The sequence below is a fragment of the Cervus elaphus genome, chromosome 2 (genome assembly GCF_910594005.1).
Source record: "Cervus elaphus chromosome 2, mCerEla1.1, whole genome shotgun sequence".
Classification (NCBI taxonomy): Eukaryota; Metazoa; Chordata; class Mammalia; order Artiodactyla; family Cervidae; genus Cervus; species Cervus elaphus.
The window spans coordinates 22,232,461-22,252,459 of record NC_057816.1 but is presented as its reverse complement, the minus strand read 5'-3'; the positions used below and the strand labels follow the sequence as shown (position 1 = coordinate 22,252,459).

The window sequence follows — 19,999 nt, the reverse complement described above, 5'->3', positions numbered from 1 at the left end:
CCTCTGTATGACCTCTCTGCTCATGAAGTCTGCTAACTGCTAATTCTCACCTTGTTGAATATCCTCACAGCCACTATTTGGGGTCAGGCCTTCCCTGTCTATTGCCTGAATATCCTAACAGCCTACTAACCTACCTCTCATTTCATCCATCTCCAATTCTTCTTCCCCAGTGGAGCCACAGTAATCTTTCTAAAATACAGATCTGGTTGTGTTCTTTTGCTGCTTAAAAGCCATCTATCCAACGTAGCCTATATACTCCCTGGCAATGACAAACAAACCTCCCTACATTTCCAGCCTTAGCTCCTGCCATCCACCATCAGTCACACACCCTAGTGGTCCAGACAAACAAACCTGCCTGTCCCACCTCCAGTAACCCAGGCTCACTCACATCTCCATGCTTCTGCCCAGGTTGTGCCCTCTATTTGGTTTGCCCTGCTCATCTTTCAAAACAAGCCTGGGTGGTGGTGGTGGTGTAGTCACTAAGTCACGTGTAACTCTTGCGACCCCATGGACTGTAGCCTGCCAAGCTCCTCTATCCATGGGATTCTCCAATGAAGAATACTGGAGTGGATTGCTGTTTCCTTCTCTAGGCGATCTTCTTGACCCTGGATAGTTAAAGTTTACTATCCCTCCTAAGCACTCCCACAGTACTCTATACTTCCCCACTGTGGAATCACACCTCACTGTAATTATTATTTTTCTGTTTCTTCCCCTAACCTCCAAGCTTTTCTGTTTTGCTCATCACTGGATAACCAATACCTAACCCTGTATCTGACACCCAGTAGTGACTCAGTAAATACCCGAGTGAGTGACTAAATAACATATAATAATAATGACAGCAATAACAATGTTGTTGTTGTTTAGTCACTAGGTTATGTCTAACTCTTTGTGACCTCATGGACTGTAGCCCGCCAGGCTCCTCTGTCCAAGGGATAACCTAGGCAAGGATACAGGAGCGGGTTGCCATTTCCTTCTCCAGGGGATCTTCTTGACCCAAGGATCGAACCTGCATCTCCTGCACTGGCAGGCAGATTCTTTACCACTGAGCCAGTGGGAAGCCCAGAAATAACAACAGCTAACACTTATTCTGTACTTATGCACCAGGCACTGTTCGAAGTACTTGATATGTGTTAATTCATTTAAACTTCAAAATAATCCTAAATATTATTTTTTATCACTGTTTTAAAATAAAGAAATTGTGACGCAGAAATGTTAAATAAAATGTCCAAGGGCATATAGACATTAAGAAAACAGGATCTGAATGGGAACGGTGAATCCCAGGGCTTAGGTTCTTAACCGTCTCTGTATGACGACCTCTCCTTTACACATGATTCAGTTCAAATGTCAAGTGACTTGGATGGATGATGGATGGGTAACCTGAGCTGGACTATTAGCATTCATTTTCACATCATCCAGCAGGTGGCAGAAGAAGACAAAGCTGAACAGAGGCTGACCTATCTTACCTTTCACACCGGTCACTTTCTTCATGATGGGTTCCTGATCCCGGCACAGCGTCACCGTCACTGTGGCTCTGGGTGCGCCATAACCCCAGATCACTGCCCCTGCAGGCTCCTTCTGCAGCACCATGTAGTCGTCAATGTATGAAGCAAAGCGAAAACCAACATCTGAAAAATTCAGCAAACATTTAGAAGAGCATCATTGGAAAGATTCAGTGCCAGATTGAATGTGGTGAAACAGCGAGGAACACGCAGTCTTAATATGTGAGAATTCCAAGTTACCCTGTCCTTTCAATTTTCTAAAACCAGATCTTATTCCTCCTAATTAGGTAAGCAGCATTACAAGGACAGTTTCCAGCAGTATGCATCACAGAATAAGATGACCAGTAAGGAAAATTCAAAGAGCCTGCGGCAACCCATTTAACACGTGCCTCCTCCCCTTCAAAGCTCCTCATGATCCTTTGCTCTCAGGCCTGGCTCTAACGCTTGACTCTCTCCCCCCAAAATCACCAAACATGCTCTTTTTATGCATCTCACAGATGGTATTTATGAGAAAAATAAACCACTTCCTTTCCCTACTTTCCATTACCACTCCCACTCCTCATAGCTTGGAATAAAGAGGCTGCCTCTCTCCATCACAGCCCTTTCTAATCTCTTCTCTCTACTCTTTATCTCCCGTCTTCCATTCTCTCAGTGTCAATTTCCCTCAAATAACTCTCCTTATTGTTTTTTTGGCAACCCACTGAAAATTCTAAATAAACCTTTATGAGTACATGTGACAAGTCTGACTCTTTCTAAGGTAAATTCAAATCAATTAAGATGCAAAAAAACAAGGTCAGTGAGAGACAGAAGGTCAAAGTGTCTGAACCAAAGGTCTTTCTTTCCTTGCAATTCACCCATTTTGCAAGCTAAATTATATGAAAAGAGAAAAAGCCCTTGAAACTGTGGATTCTATTCTAGACAGTCACTAACAAGGCTGAATAAGAATTCACTTTAACGAGATCATTCCTATTTTTAACCTCCAGCCTATATCGAAGTATTTTATTAATAACAAGTATCTATCCAAATTATCTCAGTGAATTCCTCATCAAAACTTAATAAGAGAAGGAAAAAAAAAAAACTTTTTCACTTACATCCCACTTTATCTGAGGAAAACAGACCAAAACCCCCTAGAACAAAATAATTAACAAAATTAAGATTTTTTTTCCAAGTGTTTTAAACAAAAATGACAGACAGGAAAGAGAATCAGAACTAACAAAGTTGACATTTTTTTTCTCCCCGGAAGCTCCAAATGATGACAGCCCCTCGAGCTATACTTAACAGGGCAGTATCACTAATGGGTCTCCTACACAGACCTGGTGGCCTATTTGTCCTGCACTTCAAATAACAGCCCAGTCCCTAGACATCCTCAGCTCTCTCTTAGGAGTTTGCTCCACCAGAAAATCTACATGACAATCAAAGATCATCCAGAAGATCCACTGGGCTGGAGATGCACAGCTACCAGAAGCAAAATGCTCTAAGTGGAGACTACAACAGTCTAGAATTGCATAAGCACTTTTGGCAGCCTGCTGGAGGGAAGGGAAGAGGCGCATGCGTGGGAAGGCCCAGTCTTGGGTAAGTGCTTCAAATGGAACAAAACCTGAAAACCCAAGGCCTAAGAGCTAAGCAGAAAGAGGATGGGGTAGGGAAGGGATTGAAGAAAATCGGTTGCTGCAGGTGGTGTTGTTTAGTCAGTAAGTCGTGTCAGACTCTTTTGTGACCCCGAGGACTGTAGCCCAGCAGGCTCCTCTGTCCATAGAGTTTTCCAGACAAGAATACTGGAGGGGGCTGGCTGCAGGCATGAGACCATGCAAATGAGGGGTTCTGGGTGTGTGCAGCCACCTTCTCAAAGTTTGGGGAAAAATACCTTCCCCCACCCCCTCGGTTAGTCTGTTTTTGACCACACATATTCGTTGAACCTCTTTGTGCACAACTCTATTTTGAGTTACAGAATTTTAGAGATGCAAAGGATCTTTTACACCCTAGGGTAGAATCATGTTATTTACTGATCAATAGACTGAGACCCAAGTAGATTAGGTAATTTTTTAAAATAGTTTGTATATTATTTATTTCGGAGTTGCCCACTATGTTCACTTCATGGCAAATAGATGGGAGACAGTGGAAAACAGTTGCTGACTTTATTTTTCTGGGCTCCAAAATCACTGCAGATGGTGACTGCAGCCATGAAATTAAAAGACGCTTACTCCTTGGAGGGAAAGTTATGACCAACCTAGACAGCATATTAAAAAGCAGAGACATTACTTTGTCAACAAGGTCTGTCTAGTCAAGGCTAGATCCATACAGTGGTCATGTATGGATGTGAGAGTTGGACTATAAAGAAAGCTCAGCACCAAAGAATTGATGCTTTTGAACTGTGGTGTTGGAGAAGACTCTTGAGAGTCCCTTGGACTGCAAGGAGATCCAACCAGTCCATCCTAAAGGAGATCAGTCCTGGGTGTTCATTGGAAGGACTGATGTTGAGGCTGAAACTCCAATACTCTGGCCACCTGATGCGGAGAGCTGACTCATTTGAAAAGACCCTGATGCTGGGAGGGTCTCCTCCTGGGGGCAGGAGGAGAAGGGGACGACAGAGGATGAGATGGTTGGATGGCATCACCGACTCAATGGACATGGGTTTGGGTGGACTCCGGGAGTTGGTGACGGACAGGGAGGCCTGGCGTGCTGCGGTTCATGGGGTCACAAAGAGTTGGACACAACTGAGCGACTGAACTATGTGCCATGAAGAAGGAAATGGCAACCCACTCCAGTATTCTTTCCTGGAGAATCCCATGGACAGAGGAGCCTGGCGGGCTACATCGCAAAGAGTCGGACACGACTGAAGCGACTTAGCATGCACTACGTGCCAGGCACAATTTTAGGAAATGAGGATACAAGAAGGAAAGATTTGGGGCGGGGGATGGGGGAAATGGAGGCAGACAAAATTCCTTGCCAGCAGGAAGCTTACATTCTATGGGGGAGCTTAACTGTGGCAGGCAGAGAACTAGACACATGACAGATGTTAAACTTCTTTGGCCCCAAATCACACAGGTAGTTCAGGACAGGACAAGAACTCAAGCCACGCGATTCCAAGATTACTGCAAGCACTACTCTGCCACAGTTAGATATTGGTGGTAAAGTGGTGGGACTGGTCATTGCTTTTGTCAACTACAAGACACTTGACATTTCAATTTTTTGTTTTAGGTCTTCAATTTCTTCTTCATTTGGGTGTCAGAGTAGAAAAACAGGAATTAGTGTTCTGGGATGTTAAAAGTAGTTATTAAAAGTCTACTGACAACATGAGGGCAGTGGTTACTTCTGGTGAAGAACTAGTAGCTCCCTGGGGGAGGAATATCCTTGAAGTCTCAATAAAACTGCAACATTCTAGCTCTTAAATTGTGTGTAAAGCCCTTGGGTGTTCATTTTATTGCTTCACTGCTACATATATTCATGTACATTTCAAATATTACATGATAAACGAAGAGAGGGAATGATTTGAAGAAGTCAGGATATGCAACCAAATACCAAGGAAAGAAAACCTAGAGCATCAATGAATAAAAAAACAAAAGTCATTGTTAATGAAGGTTATGTAACAATATGACCCAAAGGCAAAGATAAATAAAATACTGATATTAAAGTTAACAGCCTTTAACATAGAAACTAATACTGGCCCTCTTTCCCTTCTCCCCACTTCATATATTGACTCAAAGGTCACTGTGTGGGGATGAATCAGAAAATGATATACAGAGCGCTAGTTTATGCCTCTGTTAAACCCCGAAAACCACTTATGAGCTGCAGTTTGTCTGCATCTGTACTTTGCGGATTCATACATAGAGCAACAGTCCTTTTTCTGCACGCCGTCTGTTCTCCCACTTAAACTTTCTCTCCTGTGACCCAGCGTCCAGCTCGGGGTCAAACGACACGATATGACTAGCACAACAGTCAAAATGAGTGAGTCATCCTCTTCCCCAAGAAAACGGCTATTATCCCACTATCAATGCCCGCGAGCAGGAATCAAAGCTGAGTCTTAAATACTCCGAGCTGGTGAGGGGGCTGTCTGTCTTAGCCATCATCACCACTTAAACTAGTAAAAGTTAATTCCCCCAAGGAATCCAGCCCGGGGCAAACCCTCCCCAACGGTACCACTGAGGGGGCAGCACTGAAACGTTTCGGATGACTCAGTCACCCGTTTCCAAATATTATCTAACTAGCTTCGCCCCCTCCCCTTCGAGTTCCCCCACAGTTCTTTAAAGACCCTGAGAGCCTCGGTCTGGGACACCTAGTTCTCCCTTCCTGAGATAAACCCAACTCTCTCGTCGCCCCACGCGAGGCGTCATAAGGGCGGTGGAAGGGACTGGAGGAAGCAGACACCTGCAACCTAGGCCAGGGCCGTAGAACCCGGTTCCTGCCAGGGGATCCTTTCCCGACCTAGAGAAGCAGGCGCCGGGGGCGGTCCTGCGGAGGACGCGGAATCTCGGTCCTCGCAGGCCGACGGATGGGCAGGGGTCGGGCCGAGCGCGGCCGCCTCACCTGCACTTACGTGGGCCTGCAGGAATAACCGCAGCACCAGACCCAAGACAAATTCCGACGCAATCATGTTGGCAAGAAGCCGTCGCAGCCGCGCAGGCCTCGGGGCACGGACGCCAGCGAGGGCGGGGCCGCGGGGCGGGGCGGAAAAGGCCTGACTCCGCCCTTCCCAGGCCAGTCAGTCCGCGAAGCCGTCCGCGGCCGCCGGGCGGGCCCGTGCCTCTCTTCGGCCACCGTAGTGGAAAGAGCGGGGGCGGGGAGGAAACGGTTTCCCGGCAACGAGAAAAAACAACCCGAACCATCGGCTCCAGCTTTGAGAGAACGGAGAGGTGAGGCGGTTTACCCCATTTCCTCTCCGAAATAGAGACCTCGCCTTTTCCCTTCGTCTCTGGTATTTTCTCAGGATCCCCTCCCGCAGTCTGGGAAGCCGAAGTCAGGCTGGGAACCCAGTAGCCCATTCTACGAGTCTGGAATCCCAGATCCTCGACGTCCCGCCCCCCCCAGGAGACCTGTGGTCCGTCTCCGACCGCCCTGCACTCCAGACATCGGTCCAGGGTTTCTTCCTCTTCACAACCAATGATTCAATGCTTCACCTCCTCTTCCGTCAGGAAAAAAAAAAAAAAGAAGAAGAAGAGAAAGAAGAAAGTCCACATATTCGGCCTCATTAAACCTTCTAGACCCCCACCGAGACCCCTACCACGACTTCCGGGCTTATTCGGCAGTGACTCTGTCACAAACAGACCAGGTCCCTGAGTCTTGTTTGCAGACTCAGTAGCCCAACCCGCTGCTTAGCAGCTATCCTCGTCTGGCCCTTGTATGCTAAGACAGAAAACCAAACAAACAAACAAAAAAGTAAGAATCCCAAAACCTTTTGAGGCTGGCTCTGTCGCCGCACTGCCTCTTCCACAAGTATAGAGATGCTTCAACGAGGCATCCTAGGTTATACTTCAGAAGTGGAAGCCAGGGGAACGACTTAAGTCTGAAACATATTCATTCGACCAGTTAGTTTCAATGACTGACTTTTTTTTTTTTTAAGACCTTAAAAGGGGTTTTTTTGGCAATTTAAGATGAAATTTTAGCAATCATTCTCTAAATTCCTGTGGGATAGGAAAAATTACCCTTTTAAAGGCGGAAAGGGAGAGAGGAGAAAGTACTTAGTATCATACTGAAAATCTGTGATTTTTGTAATTTTTTAAGATGATTTCACCTATTAAATATTTTTAATGTTCTAATAATGGAAAATTTCAAAACTCTTTGGAAGAAATGGACGGACTTGGGTTGTACTGGGGGGGAAAGGATTGAAGTCCAGAAATTTGGGGTCTCAGAAATAATTTGTGGTCTTAGTTATGATTATCTGAGAGAAATGAGACAAATTTAAAGACAGTACTCTTTCATGCATTTCTAGGTACAGTAGACAGTTCCTCCCAAGGAGATGTCGATTCCATTTTCCAACACCCACTACCGAATTCCACAAGGATTTGGAAATCTTCTTGAAGGGCTCACACGCGAGATTCTGAGGGAGCAACCGGACAATATACCAGCTTTTGCCGCAGCATATTTTGAGAATCTTCTAGAGAAAAGAGAAAGTAAGCTTTTTAAAAATAGGCATTTAAAAAAGAGAGAGATAGAGACTAAATGTTTGACTATGGTGAGACTTGCTTAAGACCAGTGTCATTCCACAGAAATCCTTTATGAGGCAGGGAGTTTTCAACTAACAGTTCTTGTTATTTGAAACAGCCTTTGAGGGGCTTCCCAGGTGGCACTAGTGGTAAAGTACCCAACTTTATACAGTAATACAGGAGAGTTAAAAGACACGGGTTCGATCCCTGAGTTGGGAAGATCCCCTGGAAGAGGGCATGGCAACCCACTCTAGTAGTATCCCATGGACAGAGGAACCTGGCAAGCCACAGTCCATGGGGTCGCAAAGAGTCTGACACGACTGAAGTGGCTTAGAACACACGCGGGTGCCTTGAATCACATTATTTCACATTATTGAAGATTACTAGTTTATCACCCAGACCTTCTTTGTATTTCTCATGGACACGTGGGGTGGAAGGGGAACTCATGAGAACACCCAGCCTAGCTCTTTTCCTGAATATTGTTCCTATGCCTCCCAGGCAGTTGACTGTCTTCTTCCCTGTCTCTCCTTACTTGAAAGTATTATTAAGTGCTGTAAAAAAAAAATTTATACTCCTTAGATTAAATAAGTTGGTATTCACAGGGGTGTATGAAACTGTTCCTCAATAAAAGTACAGAGAAAAAATGCTTTGAAAAGTGAACTTCCAGCTAGGGAAAGTAATGTATATTCTGGTTCTGTATTTCCAAGGTCCCATACTGTCCAAAGACTAAGATTCATAAATAAAACTCCATAAATAAAATTTCCAAATTCTCAGCTATAAGTTTCTATTAAAAACCCTGACTAGAACAACCATTTTGTTTAAGCTGTTATCATTACTTTTGATAACAGTATTCCAGCAGAGTAGTAAAGGTGCCCTGGTGTGGCTCAAAGGCAAAGAATCCTCCTGCTCATGCACAAGATGCTGGTTTCGATTCCTGCATCAGCAAGATCACCTGGAGAAAGAAATGGCACCCACTCCAGTATTATTGCCTGGGAAATCCTTTGGACAGAGGAGTCTGGCAAGCTACAGTTCATGCTGTCGCAAAAAGACACAACTTAGTGAGTAAACAACAAGAAACAAGAAATAGTCACAAGCACGTAAAAGTAAACATTCCATTTTAATCGTTTTACAGAGGGAGGAAACCTACCATGAGGCCTGAACTGAAACAACACCCATACACACTACATAGCTCCACCTCCTTCTCCTCTTTGCTCTACCTTAACCAAGCTCAGAATCTCTGCCAATTTTCTGAATTGCTGGTCTTTTCCATTTCCGGTCAGTGTGAATATTTGTTACCCAATCTGAAACTTAAATGCCTAAAAAAGCTATTAAGAGAAATCCTTTAGAGTAAGAGGTGAATTGCAATGAACTTTAATTTTCTTATTATAACATTAATTTTACAAACTCATGACAAAAAGTCTTTGTTTATTTGATTTTAGACCTCAGAAACATCCCATTACAAAACCATGTGAGTCATTTGTCACCAGATCATGATAATTAAAGTAACTGGTGATTGAGATTAATGGTCTCAGAATACAAACTTTCTAACTAGTAAAAAATGGGTAAAGCTATTTTGAAAAATGTAAGTACCACACCCATTTCCACTCTTGTAAACGAGATCATACAAGGATCAGAATTTAACCTTTCCAAAAAGACAGAAAAGAGTCCTCTAGCCTAGTCTCTCACAGAGTACAAGAATTCCCTTGCCAGCATTCCTCATAGGTAATTACTCATCTTAATCTTGAAGATTTTTTTGTGACAGGAAATGTTTTAGTATATGACATAAAGTGGTATCAAACCTCTAGGGAAAAGGTGGGCCTTTATTAAATGATCTTGAGATAAAGATGTTAAAAGATTAAATTGGATCTATTTCTTACATCACATACCAGGATAAAGTTCCAAATTGATCAGAGATTTAAATATTTTAAAAAATGAAACCATACAAATACTGGAAGAAAGCATGGATGAATTTCTCTGTAACATAAAAGAGGAAAAATTTTTGCTAGCTAAGTTACTATACTTTAAAAATCCAAAAGCAATTAAAGAAAATATTGATAAAATTGGCAACATAGAAATAGATTTTTACTTTTACAAAAATCACCACATGGAAAATAAAACTACAAATGACGGAAAAAATATTTGCAAATTCTGTTACAGTGGGTTAATAAATGTAGTGAATAAAAAGCTTGTCAAAGTCATGAAAAGAAAACAACAACCTTATATTAAAAATGGGCAAGTGATATGAGCAGACAATTTGCACAAAAATAAGTGCAAATGATTCACCCTTAACATATGAAAATGTACTCAAAATAACCCATGATAACAGAATAACAGAAGCCCAAACCAAAACCACAATGAAGTCCCACCACCCGCCAACAGAACTCTACTCATCAGGTTGACAAAAAGCCAAACGTGTGCCAATCTATTGTAGGCAACACTAGAGGAAATAAGCACTCATATACATTGCTGGAGGAGATGCAAAATGATAACCATCCCAAGGAGGGAACTTAGCAATATCTACCAAATTACATCTATTTTTACCTTTGACCCATATTTTATTCAGTTTTCATTGTATTGTTACTTGAGGAAGCAATCCAAATATTCATCATAGGGGTTTTTTAAAATAAACTTGAGTAAGTCTACACTACTGATAAATGTGCAGCTGTAAAAAACAAGCAAAAATGAAATGAGGAAGATTTCTATGATGCTATAGAGTGATCTTCAGGACATATTAAGTGAAAAAAGTAAGGTAGAAGAAAATATGTTTAGTATGTACCAATTATCTAACAGAGGTATTGATATGAACACATAACTGTTCACTTACATTTTTGTTCACTTACATTTTTAAATGGAGAATAAATCTTATTAAAAATTATTTTTTACCCTTACCAGGAGAAGGAAAAGTGGAGAGAATAGCATAGAAGCTAGACTCCTCTGACTATATCTTAAATCAAATCATGTATGTTTAACATAGTTATAAAAATAGAATTAAAATTGTTCAGCAATTTCTAAATTTAGAAGTAAAATGAAATAAATGAACCTAACATGGGTAACATGACCACAGAGAAAAGAATTATTTTATGTTACTTCATAACACAGTGCTTTGAGCATTCCTGATGGATATAGCCTAAAAACGAAATGATGTTAAAAAAATATGTTAAATTGTTTTCATTTATCACTGTTAATAATATTCCAGTATAGTTATTTTGAAGTTTTTATACATTGTTTATACATTGTAGGACATAGCAAATAATTAACTATCCTATTAGGAATAGGATTTTTAGTGTAAGAAAAAGTACATACAAATATAAAAATGAAAGAAGTTAATAAACTCCTATAATTCTAAATTTGAATTGAAAAGTGTCAGAGTGACTTCATGGTAGATTTTCTCTTTAAAAAGTGACAGTGTTATTTCCTAGCTCTATACACTTTTTTTTTAAGTCCTCAAAACAATGACCAGCCCAGTACCCGTGAGCCCTTGGTCCCCAGACTGTGGCCTATAACTGCCATTTTCCAAAAAGCAGGGCTTCCTGGAGAACGAACCAATCCCATGAACTGGGCAGAAAACATGAAAGATTAGCCTCATCACCTTGTTGTACCAGAAAGTAAGAAAACTATCAAAGATTATTAGAGTTGAATCCATAGGACTCAGGAACATTTGAACACCTGAATAAGCTCATACTGGACAATTTTGGACAATTAGAACATCAGTAAGATGAATAAATGCAGGGGATTGAAATTCATTCCATTTCTTAAATGTTCATTAGTTCATAATTATTTACTGAAAAGCGAAACAAACAACAGAAAACTCCTTGAGAGGATCCTAAGGAACTTACTTATTAATCTAAAAATTGGTAAATAGTCAAACCTCTAACCTGCCATTACTGTAAGAACTGTATTTCAGGGTAACCAAATAGGTAAAGTATTTTTGGCTGCATACTCCAAAAAGAGAGAAGTAATAATCAAATTAGAACATTGCCATTTTGCAGTCCCTAAAGAAATTATCTAAGCGAGTCATTATCAACAGGCCCATAAAAACTATGAAAAAGAGAAACAACCAGATATACATTTCCTAACAGAATTATACCATAAATTATACTATATACTATACTATATTGTACTATAAAGTATTCTTGGGGAAAAAAAAAATCAAACCTGAATCAGATCAAACCTGTAGATCTAACCAGAAATATACAGGAAATTCAAAGGCAGAGGAACTTGTTTAAAAATCATAATGGGAATGGAATCAGAAATATCCAAACTGTGGAAAACTCCAAAGGAAAAATGACTTAATTTCCTCAATAAATAAATGGCAAGGAAAAAATGTGGGGTGGGAGATAGGGAGGTTTCAATTAAAAGGGATTTAAGACATTACAAAAGGTTGTGTGTTTGGGTCCTGATTTGAACAAATCAACAGTAAAAATAAATAAATAAAAATACTAGATAATGGGGCTTCCTAGGTGGCTCAGTAGTAAGGAATATGACTACCCATGCAGGAGATGCGAGAGATATGGGTTTGATCCCTGGGTCGGGAAGATTCCCTAGAGTAGGAAGTGGCAACCCACTCCAGTAGTCTTGGCTGGAAAATTCCCTGGACAGAGGAGCCTGACAGGCTACAGTCAATGGGGTCGCAAAGAGTGGGACATGACTGAGCAACTGAGAACAAGCAATACCAGATAATGGGAGGAATTTGGATAGTTGATGATATTAAGAAATTATTGCTATTATTTTTAGGTGTGATAATGGCATTATGGCTTTATATCTCAGAGATGCATACTGATGCAAGTATTTATAGATGAAATAGTAAGATGCTTGGGGTTGGCTTGAAAATAATCAGAAAGGGCAGGAAAATGAATGAAGTTACAAATAAAATAAGATCAATCATGAGCTTGTAATTATTGAATCTGAGTAATGTGCACGTGGCAATTTGTTATATTATTCTCTCTACTTTCTAAGTCTGAAATACTTCATAATGAAAAGTTAAAGAAAAATTCTATTTAAATATAAATACTTCTACCTGACTACATAATATGCCCACTTTTTTTTTAAGAAAAAACTTCTCCCAGCTTTCATTTTTCCAAATTTCCTCACTATTCAGCATTTATTTTTATACATTTTTCTTATGTTTACTAACACATAATAAGTTTCTATAAGTATATAATAATACATTTCTATACTGATATTTAAGTATTGGCATTTGTTCTCTACCACTCCCATTTTATTATAACTTCTATAAAGTCATCAAGTAGGTTTTTTAACTGCCTTTCTAAATATCCTCAAGGGTTCATCTGATGTTTAATTCTTCGTCATCACTGGTTATATCCACAGCACTAGGCTCTCTACAATGTCAATAGAATTTTCAAGGGTCAATAAAGGACCTATGATTTGAAAAAGAAAGCATATTATGTTACTAGTCTGCATGTACTTTAATGAACTTCAAAGTAAGTCTGGAATTATATTTTTGTTATTTAGAAACCAGCTTTGATCCAGCAGAATGGGGGGCTAAGGTTGATGACCGCTTCTATAACAACCATGCATTCAAGGTATGGTCCCGATAAGCTTCTGGATTTGGTTAATACTTCTCCCTGTCTCCAATACAGAGATCCTTGGGATCACCCATAATCATGTGTATTGTGAAAGGCATTACAAATATTTTATGAAATCTTTTTAATTGTGCTATTCTTTCTGGAAAGAAATGCTTTTCTAAGGTATCTGAATCATGTACCATACTTAGCTTAAATTTACAGATGATCAACGGGAAAAATGTACTTGAAAGAGATAGAATAATTACTTTCACTTATTGTGCAAATGTTATTGAGTATCACAGTGCTTATCAATAGCAGATGTGCAATAAACAGTGGTTGAATTAATGTGTGCTATTTCATAAAATAAAACACATAAAACAATTATTCATTATTGGTGATATCTTACAAAAGACTGATTAGAATTAAAGATGGTATAGAGCCTTCTCTATTAAGCCAATCCATTCAGAGTCTGAACCCATCTTCTTCTCAGTAGCATTCTCAGAACCAGCCTTTCTCAACCAAGGCTCCTCAAAATAATTAAGCCCTAAGCCCAAGGCATCCATTGCATGTCAGGAATCAGTGTCTCTCCTTTGTATCCAGAATGATTATGTTTCTGTACCATCCTTGGGAAAATTGAGAAAATAATCACTTAAAGCATTCTATGTTCTGTAACTCCAGTGAGGAACACTGGTTGAGAAAGGCCATGTGTGATCCAGCATCTTTGGCACCAACTTGGAATTTGGTGGAAATTCAGTCTCAAGCTCTACACCAGGTCTACCAAATCAGAAGTTAAATTTTAACAGGATCCACAGAGTAACTTGTAGGTACGCCAGAATCTGGATGTAGTCTGAGAAGCACTACTTTAGACAACTATGATAATACATTAGCCATGAAGCATCAGCAGGTACTTGAATTAGTAAGCAAAGGTCCAATTTTGATGATGTTACAGAGTAGATTGGGGGATTTTCTGGGCAAATCCCACTGAGACTTATTCTGTGAGTTCAATAGTGAAGTTCCATCCATTTGTGCTTGCCAGACACAGGGGTGTTCTTTTTATTTCCATCTAACTAGAATCTCTGTGTTCCTGTTTTTTTGAAAGCAAAGGAATAATGTTGAAAATTTTTAAATCTTAAGTCACAGCAACCTTAGAGTGTTTTTTCTTCCCTTTTGAATTCTAAAGGCTTTATTTGATGAGCTTATAAGTCCTTAAATTTATGTTTTATGAATTAAAGAAGCTCTTCCCATAGGTTGTGAATTAACAGTGCTGCTCTTCGGGAGGAAGATTTCAGTAACAATGTCAAGATAGAACTGGTTTCCTTTTTTTTCTATTTAAATCCTTCCCCATAGCAAAACTTACTTCTTTGACTTAGTTTTTAATTTACAAACTTCATTAAAAAGTCAACTTGACCACACATTATGGAACAAAATAGGATTTATTTCATTCCTATTTGAGGAACTATTGGCATCTCTTTTTTATTCTTTGTTCAAGGTTCGTTACAGCATCATATCAAGTTTTAGTATAAGACAATGGTTTGTTTTTAATATAAAACAATATTACACACATTCCAAAGGCAGAAGGTCAAACTTTTTTTAACCAGTACCTTGGTCTTTAATATTTGTTTATGCTATTCCCTTGAGAGTTTTCTGTTTTTATCCAACCAGCTTTCCTTGTTTAAAAATAATATGTATTTAATCTCTAGTACTTATCAATAATTTAATCTTTAGTCATCTTTAAACAGTTTGATCCAAGACTTTTTTGTTTTGGACACATTACCTATCTGGACCTCTCCCCTCTATCCAGGAGCAAGAATCACCTGAAAAACATGAGCCTGGAAAAGAAAACTCACAGACATCTATGAAAGAGAAGACAGCCTTAGTAAGTTATATTTTCCATGTACTGTTGGGTTCCTACCCAAAAAAATGACTTCACTCAATTTAAAATTATACTCCAAATATGAATCCAGTCTCTTATCCATATTGCTAAAATAATGAGAAACCTGTATGCAGGTCAGGAAGCAACAGTTAGAACTGGACATGGAACAACAGACTGGTTCCCAATAGGAAAAGGAGTATGTCAAGGCTGTATATGGTCACCCTGCTTATTTAACTTATATGCAGAGTACATCATGAGAAACGCTGGGCTGGAAGAAGCACAAGCTGGAATCAAGATTGCCGGAAGAAATATCAATCACCTCAGATATGCAGATGACACCACCCTTGTGGCAGAAAGTGAAGAAGAACTAAAGAGCCTCTTGATGAAAGTGAAAGAGGAGAGTGAAAAAGTTGGCTTAAAGCTCAACATGCAGAAAACTAAGATCATGGCATCCTGTTCCATCACTTCATGGCAAATAGATGGAGAAACAGTGGAAACAGTGACTGACTTTATTTTTTGGGGGCTCCAAAATCACTGCAGATGGTGATTGCAGCCAGGAAATTAAAAGACGCTTGCTCCTTGGAAGGAAAGTTATGACCAACCTAGACAGCATATTAAAAAGCAGAGACATTACTTTGTCAATAAAGGTCCGTCTAGTCAAGGCTAGATCCATACAGTGGTCATGTATGGATGTGAGAGTTGGACTATAAAGAAAGCTCAGCACCAAAGAATTGATGCTTTTGAACTGTGGTGTTGGAGAAGACTCTTGAGAGTCCCTTGGACTGCAAGGAGATCCAACCAGTCCATCCTAAAGGAGATCAGTCCTGGGTGTTCATTGGAGGGACTGATGTTGAAGCTGAAACTCCAATACTTTAGCCACCTGATGCAGAGAGCTGACTCATTTGAAAAGAACCTGATGCTGGGAAAGATTGAGGGCAGGAGGAGAAGGGGACAACAGAGGATAAGATGGTTGGATGGCATCACCGACTCAATGGACATGGGTTTGGGTGGACTCCGGGAGTTGGTGATGGACAAGGAGGCCTGGCGTGCTGCGGTTCATGGGGTCACAAAGAGGTGGACACGACTGAGCAACTGAACTGAACTAAAATGAAATGAAAATAATGATTTTGCTTTCTAGATAACTAGCAACAATGATGTACTAACTGCTGGATCATTTTTAGCCCTGCCTCTTATAAAGAAAACTATTCTTCCCCTTATAAAGAAAATCTTATTTTCCAAGATTCTCAACAGATGGGGAAAATCTCCCCAAGGAGAAGAACAGACCGAAATCATAGTCTAAGCCTTGATCCTTCAGATTCCTCTTCCACTTGGGAAACTTTTCACTAATCGAGGCTGTCCCCACCACACAGTGGCAAAGGTTCAGACATAACAAAGGAACTTTGTTATGGGGAAATTATTCTCATGGGGAATTACTTATTACAGTCAAATTAAATGGCTTCACTCAGTGAGTGCTACTCATCTTCCATGCGTTTCACTCTACAAAATTCTGCCTGACGGCCTATCCAAGCGATGGTGGGTTAGGCTCTGTCCACCCTCAAAATGCTTATATTCAGCTTATATAACCACCCCAAATATCACTTTGATATTTGAAATCAGCTGCAGTGGGAGTATTAAGATCATCATAAAAACTATAGATCAGGACTATTTTTTTTCTGAAGAGCCACTTGTTAAACATTTACTATAAACATATCACTGTCTATATGCTTCATCATCCAGATCGAAGAGGACCAAGCCTAGTGAGAAGAACTCACTGTCTACAGTGTTGAAGCCAGACTTCCGAGTTTCTTTTCATATATTAATGTCCCAGTTAATTACCCAGTAATTGACACCCAAAATGGGCATCCCCCTCCCCAGGGGGGTATGAGTTTTGCTATAACCTTTATAATTCATTTCAGTGCAACTCCATCTGCTTAACATGAGCATAAGATACACTAGGAGGTCAGGAAATAAGGGAGGGAGTATCCTTTCCTTACATCTCTAACAGATGCCCTTACACAGGTTTTTTGACTTTGAATTTCGATCCCATTGATTTTTGACTTCAGCATAATTCATTTGCCCATGTTAGGATATCATTTCAGAGGATTTTATACCAATCTGTTTGCATTTTAATAAATTTCAAGAGCTAGATTTGCCTCTTTGTCATGGGGGGAGAAGGGGTTTAAATAGCCCACAGGTCCATTAGTAGGCAAATGAGTAAATTAATCAAAGTACGTCAATGCAATGGAATACAATGATGCCATTAGAAAGTGGGCAGAATTATGTAGTGAATAACATAGAAAAAGAGAGCCAAGATTCACTGTCACATGGAAAAAGTAGTTGCAGAACATTGTGATTAGCATGATCTCATTTCTTTAAATAAAAAGGCAAATATATACCCATGTGGTTACATTTGATATATAGAGAAATTTTATAAGGTTATATTTACTTTATCTGTAATAACGGTTTCCTCTTAGGTGTAGAACTTTATAAGACAAAGGAAACCTTCACGACCACTGTACTGAAGTTTTTAAATGTATATGTATCACTTTTAAAATTTAAAAATCATATTAAAAGCTGTATGTTGACCTGTACACTGAAGATGTGTGCATTTCACTATCTGTAAATTATACCTGTTTTTTTTAAAGAAGAAAACTATATACAAAAATTCAACTAATCATGTTAAAACTGATTTTGTCGAATTAAATGGATTCCTCTGTGGCATTTCATTTTAAATATATGGTTCTGATTAGCTCATCATTGAGAATATAAGAATACTTTAATCCATTTTGTGTAATCACCATTCTTTTGAACAGCACACTTACTATTCTTCTTGGCATTTTTACCCTGCTTCAAGGACTCTGAGTTATTTCCCCCTCAAAAAAAAAATGTTAAATAAGAAGCTGTTAAATAGGAGCTATTTCAGGGAGGAAAAAATTGACAGCAATCTTTTATTGCAGAGACACATCAAAGAGTGACAAAACAAAATGCCTACTATCTTGGCATTCACTCTTTGGTACATAGGGGCTTCCCTGGTGGTTCAGCAGTAAAGAATCTGCCCACCAATGCAGGAGACAAGGGTTCAGTCCCTAAGTTGGGCAGATCTCCTGGAGAAGGAAATGGCAACCCACTCCAGTATTCTTGCCGAGGAAACCCCATGGACAGAGGAGCGTGGAGGGCTACAGTCCACGGGGTCACGAAGAGTCAGACACAAGCTAGTGACTAAGCAACAATGACAGCATTTGGCACATATACAGTGTGATGACATGTAAAATTCCCTCAGGAAGCGACCCATCTTGACTGTTACATCCCTAAATTGATTAAATTTAGGCATTTATTTTTATGGCATCAAAATATGGGGGATGTTTAAAAGTCTCTTACTTGTTCTCCTTTCCGGGAAGGAATCTCCTGAAGAAGACAAGGACATGGAAGAGAATGCTGCTCTCAAAATCCAGGCAGCCTTCCGGGGACACTTAGCCAGAGAGGAGGTAAAGAAAATGAAATCGAGTGATCTTGAAGAGGAGAAAACAGAGGAAAACGAGTGAGGAGACTGGCTTTACCCCACAGAAAACAAGAAAAGAATCCAAATCCATCAACCTTGTTGTGATTGTCTTTTTTTCTTAGTAAGTGAGATTTGATGTAGTGAAGTAGCATTTGTTGCTGTTGTAAAAAATCTGTCGTGAGCATTTGTTTAATAAACATGCCATTGAACACATGCCTCTTGAAGATTTCTCTGGTATCATGAGTCTTATTTATACTTCTCCCAAGTGTATGTCTAGAGACCCTTGGATTTAGAGTTACAAAGATGGATTTAGAGTGTCTGACCTAACCGTTATCTAATGAATAACTATTCTCTATCACATCCCTGAAAAATAGTCCTTTGTCTCTTGTTTCACTCCCAGTAGTAGAGAATTTCACTGCCTTTCTGGAATTGTCCATTTAGTTTTTGAGTAACTCAAATTTATTTGAAAGATAAACTGAGTCAAAAACCCTGTCTCCCTGGAAGTTTCACTAATTGGTTTTCACTTGTCATGCATGCAGACAATCTTTTATTGAAAAAAATGTATTGAGCACAATTCATGGGCTGGGATTTAGCAGTAAACATCTGCTCTTAACACTCATGTAGCTGGCAGTTTTTTGTTTGTCTTGCTCTCCAGAACTACACAGAACTAGACTAATATATAATATTTACAAAAAAACAAAATCTATCATCATGTCATAGGTGCTCTGTTCTTTAGGTAAAATTCCCCAAGTTTCTTTAAATTGTAAATGATAGTACATGTTTCACAAACTCAGGAGCCTATGCCTTTTATTTTTCAGTGAACCACTCAGGCTCTCAGTGCCTTATTTTTGGAAAGTTTAGTTTTCCTTTTTTGAGGCTTCCCCACCCTTGAATATCAAAAATACTGCAGGGCTCATGTCTTAGGCCAAAAGTTGCAGCTCCCTTCCCAGAATAAAATGGAGAGAAAATGGAATCTTATCTTTTAATTAGTGCTGTTGCCATCTACCAGCAGACTAAGGTAATGTTCTGCCTGATTGAAGAGACAAAGATTTTTTTCCCTAGTGAATATATAACAGGGCAAAATAAGATGCCAGTTAACTTTTTCAATAATTCTATTATACATGGGAAGTGATTAAAACTATGTCTTCCATGTAGTCAGTGTACACGCAGACACACACGAATACACAGACACATCTAGGGATGGTAATATTTTTGGTGAAGGAGGAAAAGAAAGAAATGGTGGCGGTGTTAGGACAAGGCATATGAATTAACACTTTATTAGCATGTGTTTGATTTTCTTCTGATCTCTCTGGCTGCTCTTTTTCAATCTTCTTTGCTGCTAATTCTTCAATACCTCAACCACCAAATACAAAATGCCCCCAGCCTTAGTCCTTGGACCTCTTTTCAAGTGATCACACTTACTTGTAGATCCCGTCCTGTCTTGGCTTTTTTTTTTTTTTAGT

General features: G+C 39.6%; 2 protein-coding genes across 5 annotated transcripts in view; one reads left to right on the top strand and one right to left on the bottom strand.

Annotated features, from left to right (window-relative positions):
• SIAE (sialic acid acetylesterase) overlaps positions 1–6,175 on the bottom strand; it is a 36,285-nt gene extending 30,110 nt beyond the window's left edge. For 2 of the 4 annotated variants that reach the window (XM_043874294.1, XM_043874304.1), the window contains exons 1-2: positions 6,024–6,175; positions 1,464–1,625 (exon numbers count right to left, since the gene is read on the bottom strand). In XM_043874294.1, coding sequence (XP_043730229.1) covers positions 1,464–1,625; positions 6,024–6,090 — 229 coding nt within the window. In that variant the 5' untranslated portion in view covers positions 6,091–6,175. The remainder of the gene's footprint in view (positions 1–1,463; positions 1,626–6,023) is intronic. The other 2 variants (XM_043874275.1, XM_043874285.1) reach the window with 1 other exon arrangement.
• A 25-nt stretch (positions 6,176–6,200) lies between these two features.
• SPA17 (sperm autoantigenic protein 17) lies at positions 6,201–18,749 on the top strand. The gene is made up of 5 exons (XM_043874327.1): positions 6,201–6,349; positions 7,426–7,606; positions 13,112–13,182; positions 14,966–15,040; positions 18,436–18,749. Exons 2-5 carry the CDS (start codon positions 7,453–7,455, stop codon positions 18,577–18,579), a joined length of 444 nt encoding a protein of 147 aa, XP_043730262.1. The 5' UTR covers positions 6,201–6,349; positions 7,426–7,452; the 3' UTR covers positions 18,580–18,749.
• Positions 18,750–19,999: the final 1,250 nt, after the last annotated feature.

What these genes read in the sequence shown, in the direction of transcription:
- SPA17 (XM_043874327.1), top strand. Translation starts at nt 7,453, where the DNA reads ATGTCGATTCCATTTTCCAACACCCACTACCGAATTCCACAAGGATTT. An exon ending in TCTTCTAGAGAAAAGAGAAA is followed by an intron (nt 7,607 to 13,111) that starts GTAAGCTTTTTA and finishes TTTGTTATTTAG; the next exon opens with AAACCAGCTTTGATCCAGCA. An exon ending in ATAACAACCATGCATTCAAG is followed by an intron (nt 13,183 to 14,965) that starts GTATGGTCCCGA and finishes CCCTCTATCCAG; the next exon opens with GAGCAAGAATCACCTGAAAA.